This window comes from Bombus vosnesenskii, unplaced genomic scaffold (genome assembly GCF_011952255.1).
Source record: "Bombus vosnesenskii isolate JDL3184/JDL3185 unplaced genomic scaffold, Bvos_JDL3184-5_v1.1 scf7180000013352, whole genome shotgun sequence".
NCBI lineage: Eukaryota > Metazoa > Arthropoda > Insecta > Hymenoptera > Apidae > Bombus > Bombus vosnesenskii.
Window position 1 is genome coordinate 596,385 of NW_022882988.1, and position 13,752 is coordinate 610,136.

At 45.6% G+C, this 13,752-nt stretch overlaps 1 protein-coding gene across 6 annotated transcripts in view; it reads left to right on the forward strand.

The window, feature by feature from the left end:
• LOC117236949 (SH3 and multiple ankyrin repeat domains protein 3) overlaps positions 1-13,752 on the forward strand; it is a 177,733-nt gene that overhangs the window by 129,133 nt on the left and 34,848 nt on the right. For 4 of the 6 annotated variants that reach the window (XM_033500414.1, XM_033500410.1, XM_033500409.1 and 1 more), the window contains 2 exons: positions 1,601-1,996; positions 4,824-4,841. In XM_033500414.1, coding sequence (XP_033356305.1) covers positions 1,649-1,996; positions 4,824-4,841 — 366 coding nt within the window. In that variant the 5' untranslated portion in view covers positions 1,601-1,648. Of the gene's footprint in view, positions 1-1,600; positions 1,997-4,823; positions 4,842-13,752 lie in introns of those variants that run through there. The other 2 variants (XM_033500412.1, XM_033500413.1) reach the window with 2 other exon arrangements.

A 13,752-nucleotide genomic window follows, 5' to 3' on the forward strand; every position in this document is an offset into this window, starting at 1 on the left:
CTTCGTCAGTGGAATATTAACGCCTAAGGATGAGTGTTTTTCTGGTCGGGCGCGAAGGATGCGACCTTGCGGCGTTTCCACTTCGTCTTGGCTTCGTTGGCTATTGTCCTCGAAGCGTAAGCATTGTGTATACGATGCGGTCAGTGGGTTATTTAAAGTTTTAACGCAGCCCAGCCTGCCGGCAACATGCTTACGTTTAATGGCGTCTGCGGTTTCCCATCAAACTTCTCCCCCGTACCACCTGACATATTGCGCTCGCTCTCTTTGCAATTCGCAAACACCGTACTGTCGCCTATCTTGGAACTCCACCGTTCTTACGAAAATTTGTCGTCGTTTGAACGGAAGAAGACAGGGATCGCTAAGTCCTAATGAAGTTCTTCAACGAATTCAACGATTAAAAAATATTAACTGTTAAATGTTCCGATTACAAATAACTATGATAAACGATGAACGTTTGTTTGGTTATTGATAACCAGTATCAGCGCCGGAAACCGTATTTGTTTACCGCAATAATCATTATCGATGAGGGGATTTTTTTCGATCGTGAATTTCCATTATCGATGATAACATCTTTTTCTTTTGTTTCCGATAATTCCGTCATCGATAACGATTATCGGAAAGCAACAAAATGTTGATCATTTATAACGGTTATTCCGTATCAAAATCATTTAAACCGGCCCACTAATTCTTCTACTATAATCTTATTAATTAGTATCATAATGTAACTTTCGAAGAATTACCGGTGCTAAACTGATACTCGTGAAACAAGCACGCGAGAAATTGGCAAATCGAATAATAGCAGTCGCGTGGAACGATCGGTTACCGGCGAAACAGCCAGCCACGAGTGTTAATCTTGTTCGCGGGAGGTTGACGATGATACACGCAACGGCTATACCTGGACGTTTATGCTTGTTGGAAAGTTCGAAGTGAAAGTGGCCGAGCCGCGTTGCTCGTTAGCGCGTAAGTTATTAGCTGACCGATAGTTAACCCCCGAGATCGAAGGTCGAATTGTAAAACGGCCAGCCGTGTTATCGCGTCGATGCCGAAGAAACGCGTGAAAACGCGCGAGCAACGCGAACGCCCATCCTTTCTGCGTAATCGATTCGACGCGTGTATCCCGTCGAATCTCTTTAATAAAGAATTCTGCCGAGCTTCGCAAGATTCTTCGTCGAGGATCGAGGAAATGAAATTTCCGCAAAAATGTTACGGAGTCGACCGAGCGAACGAGCAGAGTATCAACGGCCACGGATCGCGAGATATAAAAGGCTTTTACGATGTTTAAAAAATCGTCGCGGCATCTCGGCGCCGTTTCTTTATTTCTATCGCAGTAATCTTATCCGCCTTTACCGTTACTCGATGTAGTCATAAAGAACGGACCCTCGCCGTTTTAATTTCTTCATCTGCTTTTTCCTTATTTCTACCTGCCTCTCTTGCTGCTTCCTTGAGATGTCTCTTCGATTAAACGGACGACATGGTGATTTCGCGATATCCCACGGTAACGGCACAATCGGGTCGATTAATGCTGGAAAAGAAGCAAAAAGAAAAACTGGTCGCAGTAAAGAACGAGGTAGTGAACTCGAGTCTTTTTTTTCTGTTTCAGATGTGAACCTGTGAAGGTGGAATCCTCGAGAAGCGCGAGGTCCTCGCAATGGAGGCGGGACCGAAGCAACAGCAACAACAGCAGCAGTCGCAACAGCAGCAACAACAACAGCAGCAGCAACAGCAACAGCAAAATTCGTCAGCTGCTGGCACGGGACAAACGTCGAGCCAGGCCACGAGTCCGCAAGGCAGCCAGGCTCAAGGCCAAACTCAAGGTCAACAGAATCAAGATGCGGCTGCAGTCGCAGCTGCCACTGCGGAGGCCGGTCCGGTGGAGGAGGGAGTGCTCCTCGCCAGGGTGCACGTCCCGGAACTTTACGTCAGCAAGTGTCTTCAGTTCCCGAGGGATCAGCTCGTCTGGGACGTGAAGCAGCAATGCCTGGCATCCTTGCCCAAGGTAAGACGATATTCTCTGCCTCCGCGTTGTCCGATTCTCTCTTCCGAGTGACTGACTACCTCTCTCACGCGAGAATCCATTAGCGAAGATCCTTGAAGACGAACTGGAAGAGTCGGGACCCCGACGGATATCGTGTAGCTTTCTGCGATTCGTTCGCGTCGATCGGTCAATTAACGGTCTCAAATTGCATTATCCTCGCCACTCATGGCGCCAAGGCATTAATCGCGAGTCATCAGGAGCCGTTGGCGTTCCGTTAAAAATCATAATCGTCCTTGTACTTGTCGATGATCGTGGGGTTGAACGCGTTTACCATCCATTACCGTCGATCTCTATCGAGCGCGGCTCGTTGTATCGTACGGCGTTGAATCGTCGGTTGTACGTGAGATCGCGAGCTCCCCCGCTCTATCAAGAACTCGGTGTCGGGTGGTTTTTCTTGAAAAAAAAAAAAAAAAGAAAAAAAGAAAAGAAAGTACGCACTGCGTTACGGACCGCAGGCTGCTACTTTGTATGTTGATCTCGGTAAATTGCAGGGGACTCTCGAACGGTCGCGTCTTGGTGTATTCGAGCGAGAGTTCTTCGGGCAAGACTGGACCGGGCTTCCTGACTCTTCTCTCTCTTTTTTCATTGGTAGTCGTAGCCGGAGCCCTCGGAAAGTCACGAAGCACACGCAGGATTAAGAGATCTCGAGGGGATCGCTACCGTGCGCCCCTCGAACGTCTCACTTTATTTATCGAGATATTCGTTGCTCGGGAACGAGTAACGATGCACCAGCCGGGCAAATGCAAATCGGCGCCGTACCTGCGCTGTGTTTCGCGGCGATGTCCGGCTCCGAAGAATTTCGCGATCGCACAAAAGAGGTACTACATAAGTTACTAGCCGCACCGCCACTGACAAGAAACAGACACGAACACGTGCCGCTACTCCTAAACAAAATAGGAGCTAGAAAATACCGATCTCTGTGTGGCTTCTTCTGCTTCGTGTGTCAAACCATCACGCTCTTTCATACCGTGTCTCTTCCCTTCCCACTTTCTCTTCTCTCCTTGCATTCTGTCCATTTTTGTAGCCGTGTTTTTCCCTCGGCCGTCTCCTCGTACGTCGCGCAAGGAATTTTCACACGTGTAGTCTTTCTATCCTGCCTTCCGCGACGGAGGCGCGGCGTGACAACTCCCATCTTTACGCGACTCTCGTTACGCGACTTCCATCTTTCACCTATCCTCGGAAAACTTGTCTCTCTTTGTTTGTCTTTTCGTTTCTCTCTCCCTCGCTGCGAACGTTCGCTGCATAAAGTCGCAGTCCCAGACCAAGACAATTGGTTCGTCGATGTGTAAAACTGTACGCGTTAAAGTTACTCGTCGAGACCCACCTTCGACTAACGTTCCAACTTTGTCCGCTTAACGAATCACTTGCCACCCCCTGGACATCCTGTGCTCGATCTTCCGCTTCGGACCAGCCCATAGCAGACCTTGTTTCTCGGAACGAGTTCGATGACGAATATTCATAAGACGAAAATGAGGGGGGAGGGGAATATTCGCATTATTCGTACGGGAATAAACGCGTACTCCCATAGCGAACGTGCACGTATCGCTGCAATGGATACGTTCACCTGCATTCCACGCGGAGTTTCGCTTTTATTGATAATTGGCTATCTTGTTAATGGACCAATGCTCGACTCGATCGACCACCGTCTATTACCTTCGCTTCTCGCGACGTACCAAGAGAGAAAATGTACCGTTTGCGAGCGTAGCGTATTGTTCGAATTTTTCAGGCCGATCTATCCGTGGATTTATGGAGCGCGGTGGAAACGTTAATAGTCATCGAACGTGTTCCGAAGGATTCTCGCGGCAGGACCACACGAATATATACACATACACGTACCACAGATATACTGTGCGCATTGTACTTTCAAGATACACGCAATGGATACGCGAATAATATACATATATGTATATCATGTATGGGAGTAAAATATAATACGTATATTATATTTTATGAGATGTGGTTTATTAAATATACAAATATATATATATATAAGGTGTCCCAGATATCCTTGATCAAACTCCTTCAGTATATTCTGTTAACGTGAGTAGGAAAAAGAAAATGAATAGGTCAACACAAAAAAAAGATCGAAGAAAGCTTCTTAAGACAATAAATTTGATCTCTTACCACTGTGAAAGTCCTCTACGTATTGTCAGAAATGGTAAATTTTTTGAAATACCGTTCACCCACCTAATGATCACACTGATTACAAAACAATGCATTTATATCTACAATTTCTTTCTTATTTGTACTTGTGCAGAACGTACTAATAGCGTTTGTCTGGGAAAACTTGGAACACCGTGTATCTTACGTTTTATATGTAAATAAAGAGGGACATATATATATATATATATATATATATATATGTATGTAAGTATGTATGTACGTACGTATGTATGTATGTATGTAAGTATGTATATATAGTTATTACTAATTAGTAATTATGCACAGCGACACGCGAGTGTCCATCGATTAATCGTGTATATTTTTCTGACCTGTGGCGTTGTTGTTGTTGTTGTTGTTTTTGCTTTTGCCTCACTTGCACGGGGCGTGCGAATACACTACACCCGCCACCACCGAACCACCACCGAACCACCACCAACCACCACTTCACCTGTGCTATCGTCTTGTTGGGGCCCGCCTCTTCGAACGCACCCCCGTACGCGAATCGACCGACAATATCGAAAATATACAAAAATCGCGCCCTCGGGCCCGACCTTCACCCTCCACCTCCGGTGTGTTGCGTCGCGGATATACCACCGCTTCTCCACCCCTTTCGAGCGCCTCGCAGGTGGCCACTTGGTACAGGGTACGTCTTCACTATTACTAATAGCATGCATCCAACCCCCTATGCAACTACTTATACCAAACACCCCGATAAAACCCGCCGCCTCTTCTTTATACCGATTTGTCGTCCCGTTTCTTCTTTCGTTGTTTCAGTTTTCTTCGCCGTGGTGAAAAAGAAAAGAAAGAAAAGAAAGAAAAGAACGAACAGAAAGAGAAGCGAACCTTTCACATTCAGACTTTCGTGCATGGCGAAACGAAACACGGTTCGACGAACTATCCCCGTTAGGTTTGGCGTGTTCCTCGGAACCCCACGTTTTAAAAACATATTGTAAATTTTACGGAGTCGATTTATATTTCCGGCTATCCTCTCGAGTGAGAACGAAAAAAACGGCGAGTTTCTTTACGACGAGAAAGACGAGAAAAGTTTACAGATGCATACGTAAGTGCATCCTTTGTCTCTGCGCTCTGCCTTTGGAACTCAGTCTCGCGTTCTACAAAATTTGGCGGTTCGTAAAAAGTTAATTTATAAAGCTCATGGCATTTGCATATCTGTGTGCTCTTTCTGTAGAAAGCGAAGTAGTACAATTTCTTGGGGTCAATTTCACGTTAAGGACTGTCCGGTAAAAAGAATTTATCGTTAATGAGAATTTTTTAACGATTTTGCAACGCGGCCCTCTGATAGTTCTCGGCACCCTGACTCCGGTTTCAGAGAGGAAACGTGGCATCGCGTCACTTGCCACCCCAAGTCTCGTTAACGTAGGATCACCCCTCGTTGTACGCGACTTTTCTCTCGTTCCTTTGCGTCGCGAGCTCGCTACGCGCACCGACCAGACGAAGAAGAACGATGCTTGGAAGAGCAGGCAAGGGGTGGAGGGTAGTCTCGAGATAGTCTCGGGCTCGATTCGCTTTTCGCTACCTTTCCTTCTTCGATCGCCACGTATAGAAGATCCGAGGGGAAGTTTCGTCGAGTCAAATTTCGTCGATTCGATGGAAAAGCGAATTCGCTGTATTTTCATTCGGAAGACTCTCATTGAAAGAACTTTTATTTGAAAAACCTTTATGCGATAGACATCCTTCGATACCGCGGCGTATCGTACAGTATAAACGTATTGGCTGATTAAAGGATCGAGAAACGTTTGCAAACAGACGTATAGCGTGTAGAGCAAAATGCACGAAGAGAGATACGTGTCGTTTTACGACGAGAGGGACGCGCGAGCTACGCGATCGATCGATTCGCGAGGAACGAGGACGAACGCTTTAATTAACCGTGGAGACCCGCTCGAATCGATGATTCCGTCCTTACGACGCGCGACCGTAGACCACGAGCTAGAGTTATTTCGAGCTCGATTTGCATGTACTTATAGCAGCTCCTGCCTTTCAGCGCTAAAGTATCATAGAATGTAAGTGCATGTATCGGTTAAGCGTACATAGCTCTTTACTGTTACTGACCCGTGGTTCACGTTCAAGGATGATGCGATACAGTCTCAAGGTCGTGCATTTGTACCTACGCAGTTACCTTTCAGCGGGCTTATCCATTTATCGTCGATTTATTGTCGTTATGACTGTTTCTTTCAAATCCCTCGCGCAATTTCGACCTCGGAGAATTTGGACTCGTCATCGGAACGAACCTCTTTGTTTCGAGATAACGAAAACGAGTGAACGATAACGTAACTTGCTTTCGAATGCTCTTCGACTTCCTTTACTCCGTGGAAAGTATTCAACGGTCGATAAGCTCGAAGGAAGCGACTCATCGTGACTTTTCAGGGAAAAAATGTCGATTTCGTAGAACGGTTGAACGCCAAGAAGATTTCGTGCTTCGTCGAAAGCATGACGCCACGCTGGACGATGACTTTCGTTTTCACCTAAGCGTCTCGGAAGAGATCGTTCGGCTCACGGATCGTGTGTCGCGCGACGAATCGATCTCTGCCTGGGCAATTTGCGATTTTCCGACAGAGATCGACGACTAGATCCGTTTGCTGGCGTATCCAGATGGTTGCATGGAGCTTTCTTTACCCGAGACGCAGGCGTTACGCGAGATTACGCAACGCGAGTCGAGTTCTCGCGAGGGAAAGCGGCACGCCGCTTGTCTTCGAGGATTAAATATCAAAAGTCATCGAACGTTATAGAGAAACGAAGCTTATCGGATCCGATTTGTCTCCCTCGAATCCTCGCCGCGACGGAAACGAGTTTCGCGAGCCTACGACGTATCATTGCGGTGTTTCTCGCGTCTTTTCGCGTTTGATCTAATCTGCTCTCGAATGAGATCACCTTCCGACCATCCCGTTGTATCATACGTATGTTTGTCTTACGCTTATCGACGAAATAATCCAGTGCGAAGAAAGAAAGAAATTGCAATTCACGACTGCACTACCTGCTATAAGTATGAAATCAAACTGAGCAACGAGTTTAGATTGTCCTGCTTCCGCAAAATTAAACGATGATTTTGACTAGTAATATACGATATGAAATTATAGAGTTATAGCAAAGCAACAAGAGAATAAAGCAGTGGAAAGTATCGAATATCTGTATCAAATGGCACATTTCGTCCAAGTGCCATAAAGTATTTGTGCCTCTCGGAAGATCAACCGATCAACTGCAAATTTCTGGAAACTCCCAATTCGTAATTCAAGTACGTACTTTAGTATCTATACAAAATTAGTATTCAACGTATCAGAGAGCAAGCGACTGATCTTCGAATATCTATTTATCAGAAGATCATAATCGCAAATTTGAAGGTAAATTTAAAGAAAACAATACTGTGATCGTCAAGTTTCCTCGCATTACAATTTACGAACTCGATGCACATGGCCTCCAAGCGGGAAATTACGCCTGTTTCGTACAACCTTGCCGAAAAGATTGATTTAATCGGGGGAACAGGTGACACACGATTTTCATTCCGTGTCACTGGATGGCAGATGGCAGATAGCATTGAAAAATCAGTCGCTCGAACCGATTCGCTGAAAACACGAACGCGTGAAAAATGATCGACGCTAACAAGTGGAAATGGACGAGTGCGATCATGGGTAACTCGGTGTTATCGATGACAAGCGTACGAGCGACTAAAGGTGCGAACAGAACGCCTACAGGTGATTCACTTTCGTAGCCCCGTGAATTTTCACCAACGCGTCCTAGTGATTAGCGGCGTCGACGACGACTAATCGATTTTTCCCGCTGGAACGCGGAAAAAGAGGCGCGTCAGCTTCTGGGAACAACGAACGCCGCGCCGCAAGAAATTCCGTGAAATCTCTCCGTGGTATTTTTCCCTAACCTACCGTGAACGTACGTTAATTGACAGAGAAAAAGCTCATTTGCATAAAGCTGTAGAGTCGACAGACTGTTTCAATAGAACGAATGAACAGAAAGACGTAATCAGATTTTACCCATGTACGTGATGTTAACGCAACATTTCATTTACAATTTTCTTCGATCAATCGAAGAATTTGCGTCATCGAATTCTGTTTTTCAGCCTCGTAACCACGAAAGACAGTTTCGAGGATTCGTTGAATATTTCTCACGACGCTGTTTCTTCCATCCAGATTTTACGATCTTACGAAATTTCAAGAAACTGATGTATTTATAACGTTACGACGAACCATTGCTTGCTCCTTAATGCGAGTTAATTAGCAACGCGTGATAAGAGTTCGCTGAATACTTTTGTCACCCTGTTATCTTTTCCGTCTAGATCTCGCAAAATTTAAAGAAATTTAAAGAAATTGGTATTATACGTTCATAACTTATAACGTTATGACGAACAATTGCTTGGTCCTTAACGAGATAATTAGTCAGCACGCGACAATGGTTATAACGAGATATCGTCCTTCTATTGTCTGGATATCGATGTCACGGTGTCCTTATCGTCGCGGAGTGCCATGTGGAGGGATCGATCGCTCGATTGTGACCAAGTATCGAGATAACACCGTACCGGAACCGGTGACCGCACATTACGGGCTGTATCGATGCGGCGACGTATGTACCGCAGGTATCCGACGTGGGGATCTCGCCTCGGATAAATTCATCGCAACGCTACGGGTTCCGCGGTCCTCCGGGGCCACGGATACATCCTCGTGGGCGTTAGATCATTGTGATTCGCGATCCAAGACCTGGATCATCCTTCACTTCCGATAGGATCGTCCCTTCCCTCTGTTTCTCGCGCGGTTCCCTCTGGGCTATTTCTTTCTCGCTCTCCACGCTTCTTCTCCTTACGTACGCTATCGTCCGCAAGTATTTAGACGCCTGATGCAATTGCGATGAAAAAGTTGATAGTTTTATTATACCTCTGTCATTACGATTGGAAAAAGTTTCTCTGTCTGTTGCTATAAGCGCGATCAAATGCCTCGCTAAATTGAAATTGAAATTGAGGATATACAACTGCTTCGCTTAAGAGTTTCGTGTTTATTTCTAAAGATCAGCTGACAGTTTTTAAAGTCTGTATATCAGGATAGGATTATTCGAATCGCCTAAGCTTCGACGTTTAAAAATGAAATCTCCAACTTTGAACAAAGCGATCGTACTCGTCGCAGGCGTGTGTTCGATATTTTTATTATAAATCTTTTTAACTTCGAACACGCGTGACCTGTAGCGAATTTCTCCCTTTTCCCTGTGGTTGACGAGGCAACAGAACAATACAAATTTCGAAAAAGCGACGTTTCATACGCATCGACCAAATGCAAACAACTGTACTTAGAAACCTTATAAACGCGTACGCGAACAACGTGTGTGGTAATACGTGATAAATAGCGAGAATGGAAGCGGAGATTTTCGAAACGAAGAGCAATTTTGCGGGCAGCAGAAACGGCGTAGATCTCTCGATCTTTCGATCCTCCGGCTCGAGAAAAATGGTGTATCAGATCGCGATATCTTTCAGCGCACGAGGATCGAGCGAGATGCGATCAGACGTATCGTAAGTTTTCGTACGCGGCTCCGTGTAATTGAATGAAGGGCACGGTGGATCGTGACCGGTCCGTGAGATAACTCGAAGACCAGTGACCTCGAAACCACGACGAGAACTCGAATGTTACGAAAGTAACAACGCTAAAGACTCTCGTCAATGTCGAACACCTCTTTCGATTTCTTCGAATCGTTAAATCGCCAAAATTACTCCAGCTGCAACCTCGAACCAAAGAAACAACCGTGCGACCGGAGAAACCGTTCATCGACTCGGCGAATTACGCAACGATTCGATCGAACGACCCGAAATGAGGAAGAGAACAAAAAATGAGAGAGAAAGAAGAAAGAACGGTCGGTGAATACACGCGGCGATCGGTGTTCCCGTTCGAGAAACGTTTCCCGATCGATTTGCAGCAATGAATACCATCTAGTCCGGCAAGTGGTTTATCGAACGATTCCGCGAACGAGATCGAAGCGCGATCGGTACGCGGCTCGCACGTGCGTGTACTTGCATGCGTGGAAAACGATGATGACACGAGACGAAAGACAGTCCCGTCGTGGCGAACGAGGGTTAGGACTCGTGTCCACGGCGCGTCGACCAGAAAAGAAAAGCGAAAAAGACAGAGGGAAAGAGAGAAAGGGAAGAAGAAACGGGCGCCTCGTGACTTGGATGTCAGAGGATCAACAAATCCTGCCGCCGTAGACGCGGAACAAATACACGCGAGTTGTTGATCGCGTACGATCGAGTCGAGCTATTTATACCGAGGCTCGTCCACTCGTCCAAGGGAGTAGATCGAATGGAGATCGATGGGCTAGCTTTTCAGAAGTGGAAGACAACTGCGCGCTGTGGCGTGCACGGTGCCCGCGAATCGAACAACAGACACGTCGGCCAACTCGATCCTCCTCCTCTTCCTCCTCGTGGCGTTCTTGCGAAACAAACGCCAACAACGAACGAAACTTGCCTTTCGAGAGAAACGAGAAGGAATTCCGGAGGCACGCGAATCCCGCCAGGAAATTGCTTGAAATATTTAATCGGTACCATTGTTAGCCTAGATACACGTAGGTTGTTTCCTCGAGGGCTGGTTCTTCAGCCTCGTCGCGTATCCCCTCGAAATCTATCTACTCGTTCTCTCGCTTCTCGTAGCTGCGTTTAAGGGCAATCGTGGAACGAACGTAGCCGGATATTAATCTAACGTTTTAAGCCAGTAATTACGTTCGGGAAGCTGCGCTGTTCTGATTCCACGTTTCTTCGTTCGGAAGTAATGCGATGAAAGAGTTGCCGCAGCCGGGTATTGTCTTAACTGAAACGCAAGTGGAGGAACTCCGGCTCGGAGACGTTTTTGCGGTGTCGTTGTCTTTAGAGAAAATCTGTGTAGGTGGGAGCTATTGTACGCGCGGATCGTAGATATAACATGGTCGTAAAATTGGCAGAAAAGTAACTAGAATCTTGGCGTTTCTAGTGTGGAATACTCGAAGGAGAAAAGAATTCCAATCTTTTTAGATATAACGTCAACTTGGAATTGTTTCGCCCAAGGGAAATTATTGTTGTCTTTCCCAAGAGAAATTATTATTATTTCACCGACTTACTAACTTGCAGCGAATTTGAATACGCATGAACTTTGAATACATCGCAAGAAAATAATCGCAGATGACTATATACGTACGCCTCGACTGCCTGCAATTTATAGGAATTCTCAAATCAAATTACAAACCATAGAAGCAAAATCCGGCGGCAAAACCGTCCACTTGATACAACTAACTTTCTCAGTCGGAGATCTAAATTGCTTCGAAACTTACACAATCCTAGGTGCGGCAACCTCGATGAATCTCCTCCTAAAGCTCCAATTTACCACTCTATATCGTTTCTACTCAGTACACACGCTTTTATTCTATGCACGAGGAAAAACGGTCTCCGCTGCCACTATTTAAATACCAACATCTACCCTCAGCGTGCATGCATATACATATACAAGAGAGCAGGGCCTGTGTCGAGTCGAGTCGAGTCAACTGGAGAGATCGGCTCGAAGCAGAAGGAGCATCTTTACAAATGGTTTCGGAGATAGGAGTTTTTTCAGTGAGCCAGTTCGGACCGTGCACGTAAGTTCGTCCACTTTACTCGTTGGGACGCGAGCGTGGAGCAGTAGCCAGCAACTGCAGCAGCCTTTTACCCGGGGCTCTCCAAGTGCAATCTCGTATTCATGAATTCCTTGTACGTAGCCCCTCTACCTTCTTCCACCTCCGCCTTCTTTCTCCGCCCGCGCTCCTTGCCTCTTCTTGCCCCTCTGCACCCTTTGCCATGTCTTCTCTGTTCTCTTCTCTCTTCCTTTCTCTCTCTCTCTCTCTCTCTCTCTCTCCTTCTCTCTCAATGTCTTGCCCTTCCGCCTCTCTAACAATCCCATACGCGTCGCTCTCCAGAGCCGAGGGACTAAGAAAATCGTTGGACGCTCCGCGCTCCTTCCTGCCAGAGACTGAAAAACAGACGCAAGATAGCAACCAGCGTGGAAATCGTTTCCGCTGGAAAGTCGCAAGCACAGCCACGAATTTACGAGGTCTTTACGCGGCTTGTATTAGAGCCGGCGTGTCGAGAATTTGTCAGGCTTGTTGTTTCGTACAATTGGATAGCTATAGATAAAGCTGTTAGGCTTTGTTTCTTTGCTCAGGTATATACAGGTTCGTAAGAGTATTCGAACATCCGTAGACTTTTTATGAACCTTTCACGAACATATTACGCGTCTCGTACGGAACAGTTTAAATTTTTATTGGCGCTATTGCGAGACCCGTGGTCGTATTGGTAGAGCTTGAAGTCTGGAAATACGTACAACAGTGGGAGACAAAAGCGAAGATACGAAATTTTCTCGCTCTTACGCGTACGTTGTATAAATTAACAATTTATTCAGAACGTGCACAGTATATAGGGGAATATAAATTAACATTAAAAAGATATAGGTAAATCTAGGTAGATAAGTCAATATTATAGGAATCTCATTTTTGTAAGGTGTATGATTTTTGGTACTCGCTGTATTGAGAACAATACTACGAGATATTTGGTAGAAGCGTATACTTCGCAGAGATCACAAAGATATTTAAACGATCCGTTATCCATAGTTGGACACTTGTTTCGCTTAAAAAATTCATTTTAGAGTTATTTTTCCACTTTTGCCTGTAATGAAAAACTATCATCTCGAATCTTTCATCAAACAGAACAGTTTCACTCTCGATGAGAGCCACTGTCGCCCGTGTTCCTCGTTTATCTGAACACGATGGTGACCGTAAACGTCTATGCTGTTCAAGATTCGCGACCATAACAATAATTCCGCTGTTTAACCCCATCGAGTGTTCGACGCGTTCCTCTGTCCTTTTGCTTCTATGATTCTGCCCTTTCCTTGTGTCCCGTGTGTATCTTGGCCGATCTTCGCGTGAAAACCGAACCGCTCACTGCTATTTATCAGCTTTGTCAATTATCGTTAAACGTTCGCAGGAACGCGGAAAGCCAAGCCGAGAGCTTCTCGGACGATCGAACGTTTCTCGTCGTTGCAGATTGCTACTTGCAGATACCGATAAATTCGATCTCGAGATCATCGTACAGCTGCTTTAATCATTCAAAGCAATTAATACGATAACGACTTGTGAAATATTGTAGCTGTCCGACTGTTTTTCGTAGTAAGTTCATACGTTGAGCCTACGCTGCGCTATTCTGGCGAGTGAACCGTTCTGCTGAACTCAGCGTTAACCTCTACAATTCTCGTAGCTTAAATTACGATGCAACGTGAAGAATTTCGCTAATTCCTGTCTCTGTTACTACAAAACGCCGTGTTCTATTAATCCTCCAGCCTTGGACGATTTTCATATTTTTTGTACAAAATCGTGGACAAAATTTGTATCTTCTGAAGATTTATCATAAAGATCGCACGATAATGGCGTGGTCTGCAGGAATTAGGAGAACGTGATTTCGGCGTGGCAGTAGGGATAAACCTGAAACTGAGAATTCCCCCGGGGGAGTAAACTGGAATGTTCATAAACAAAAACGTCGGAACAAAATGCAACAC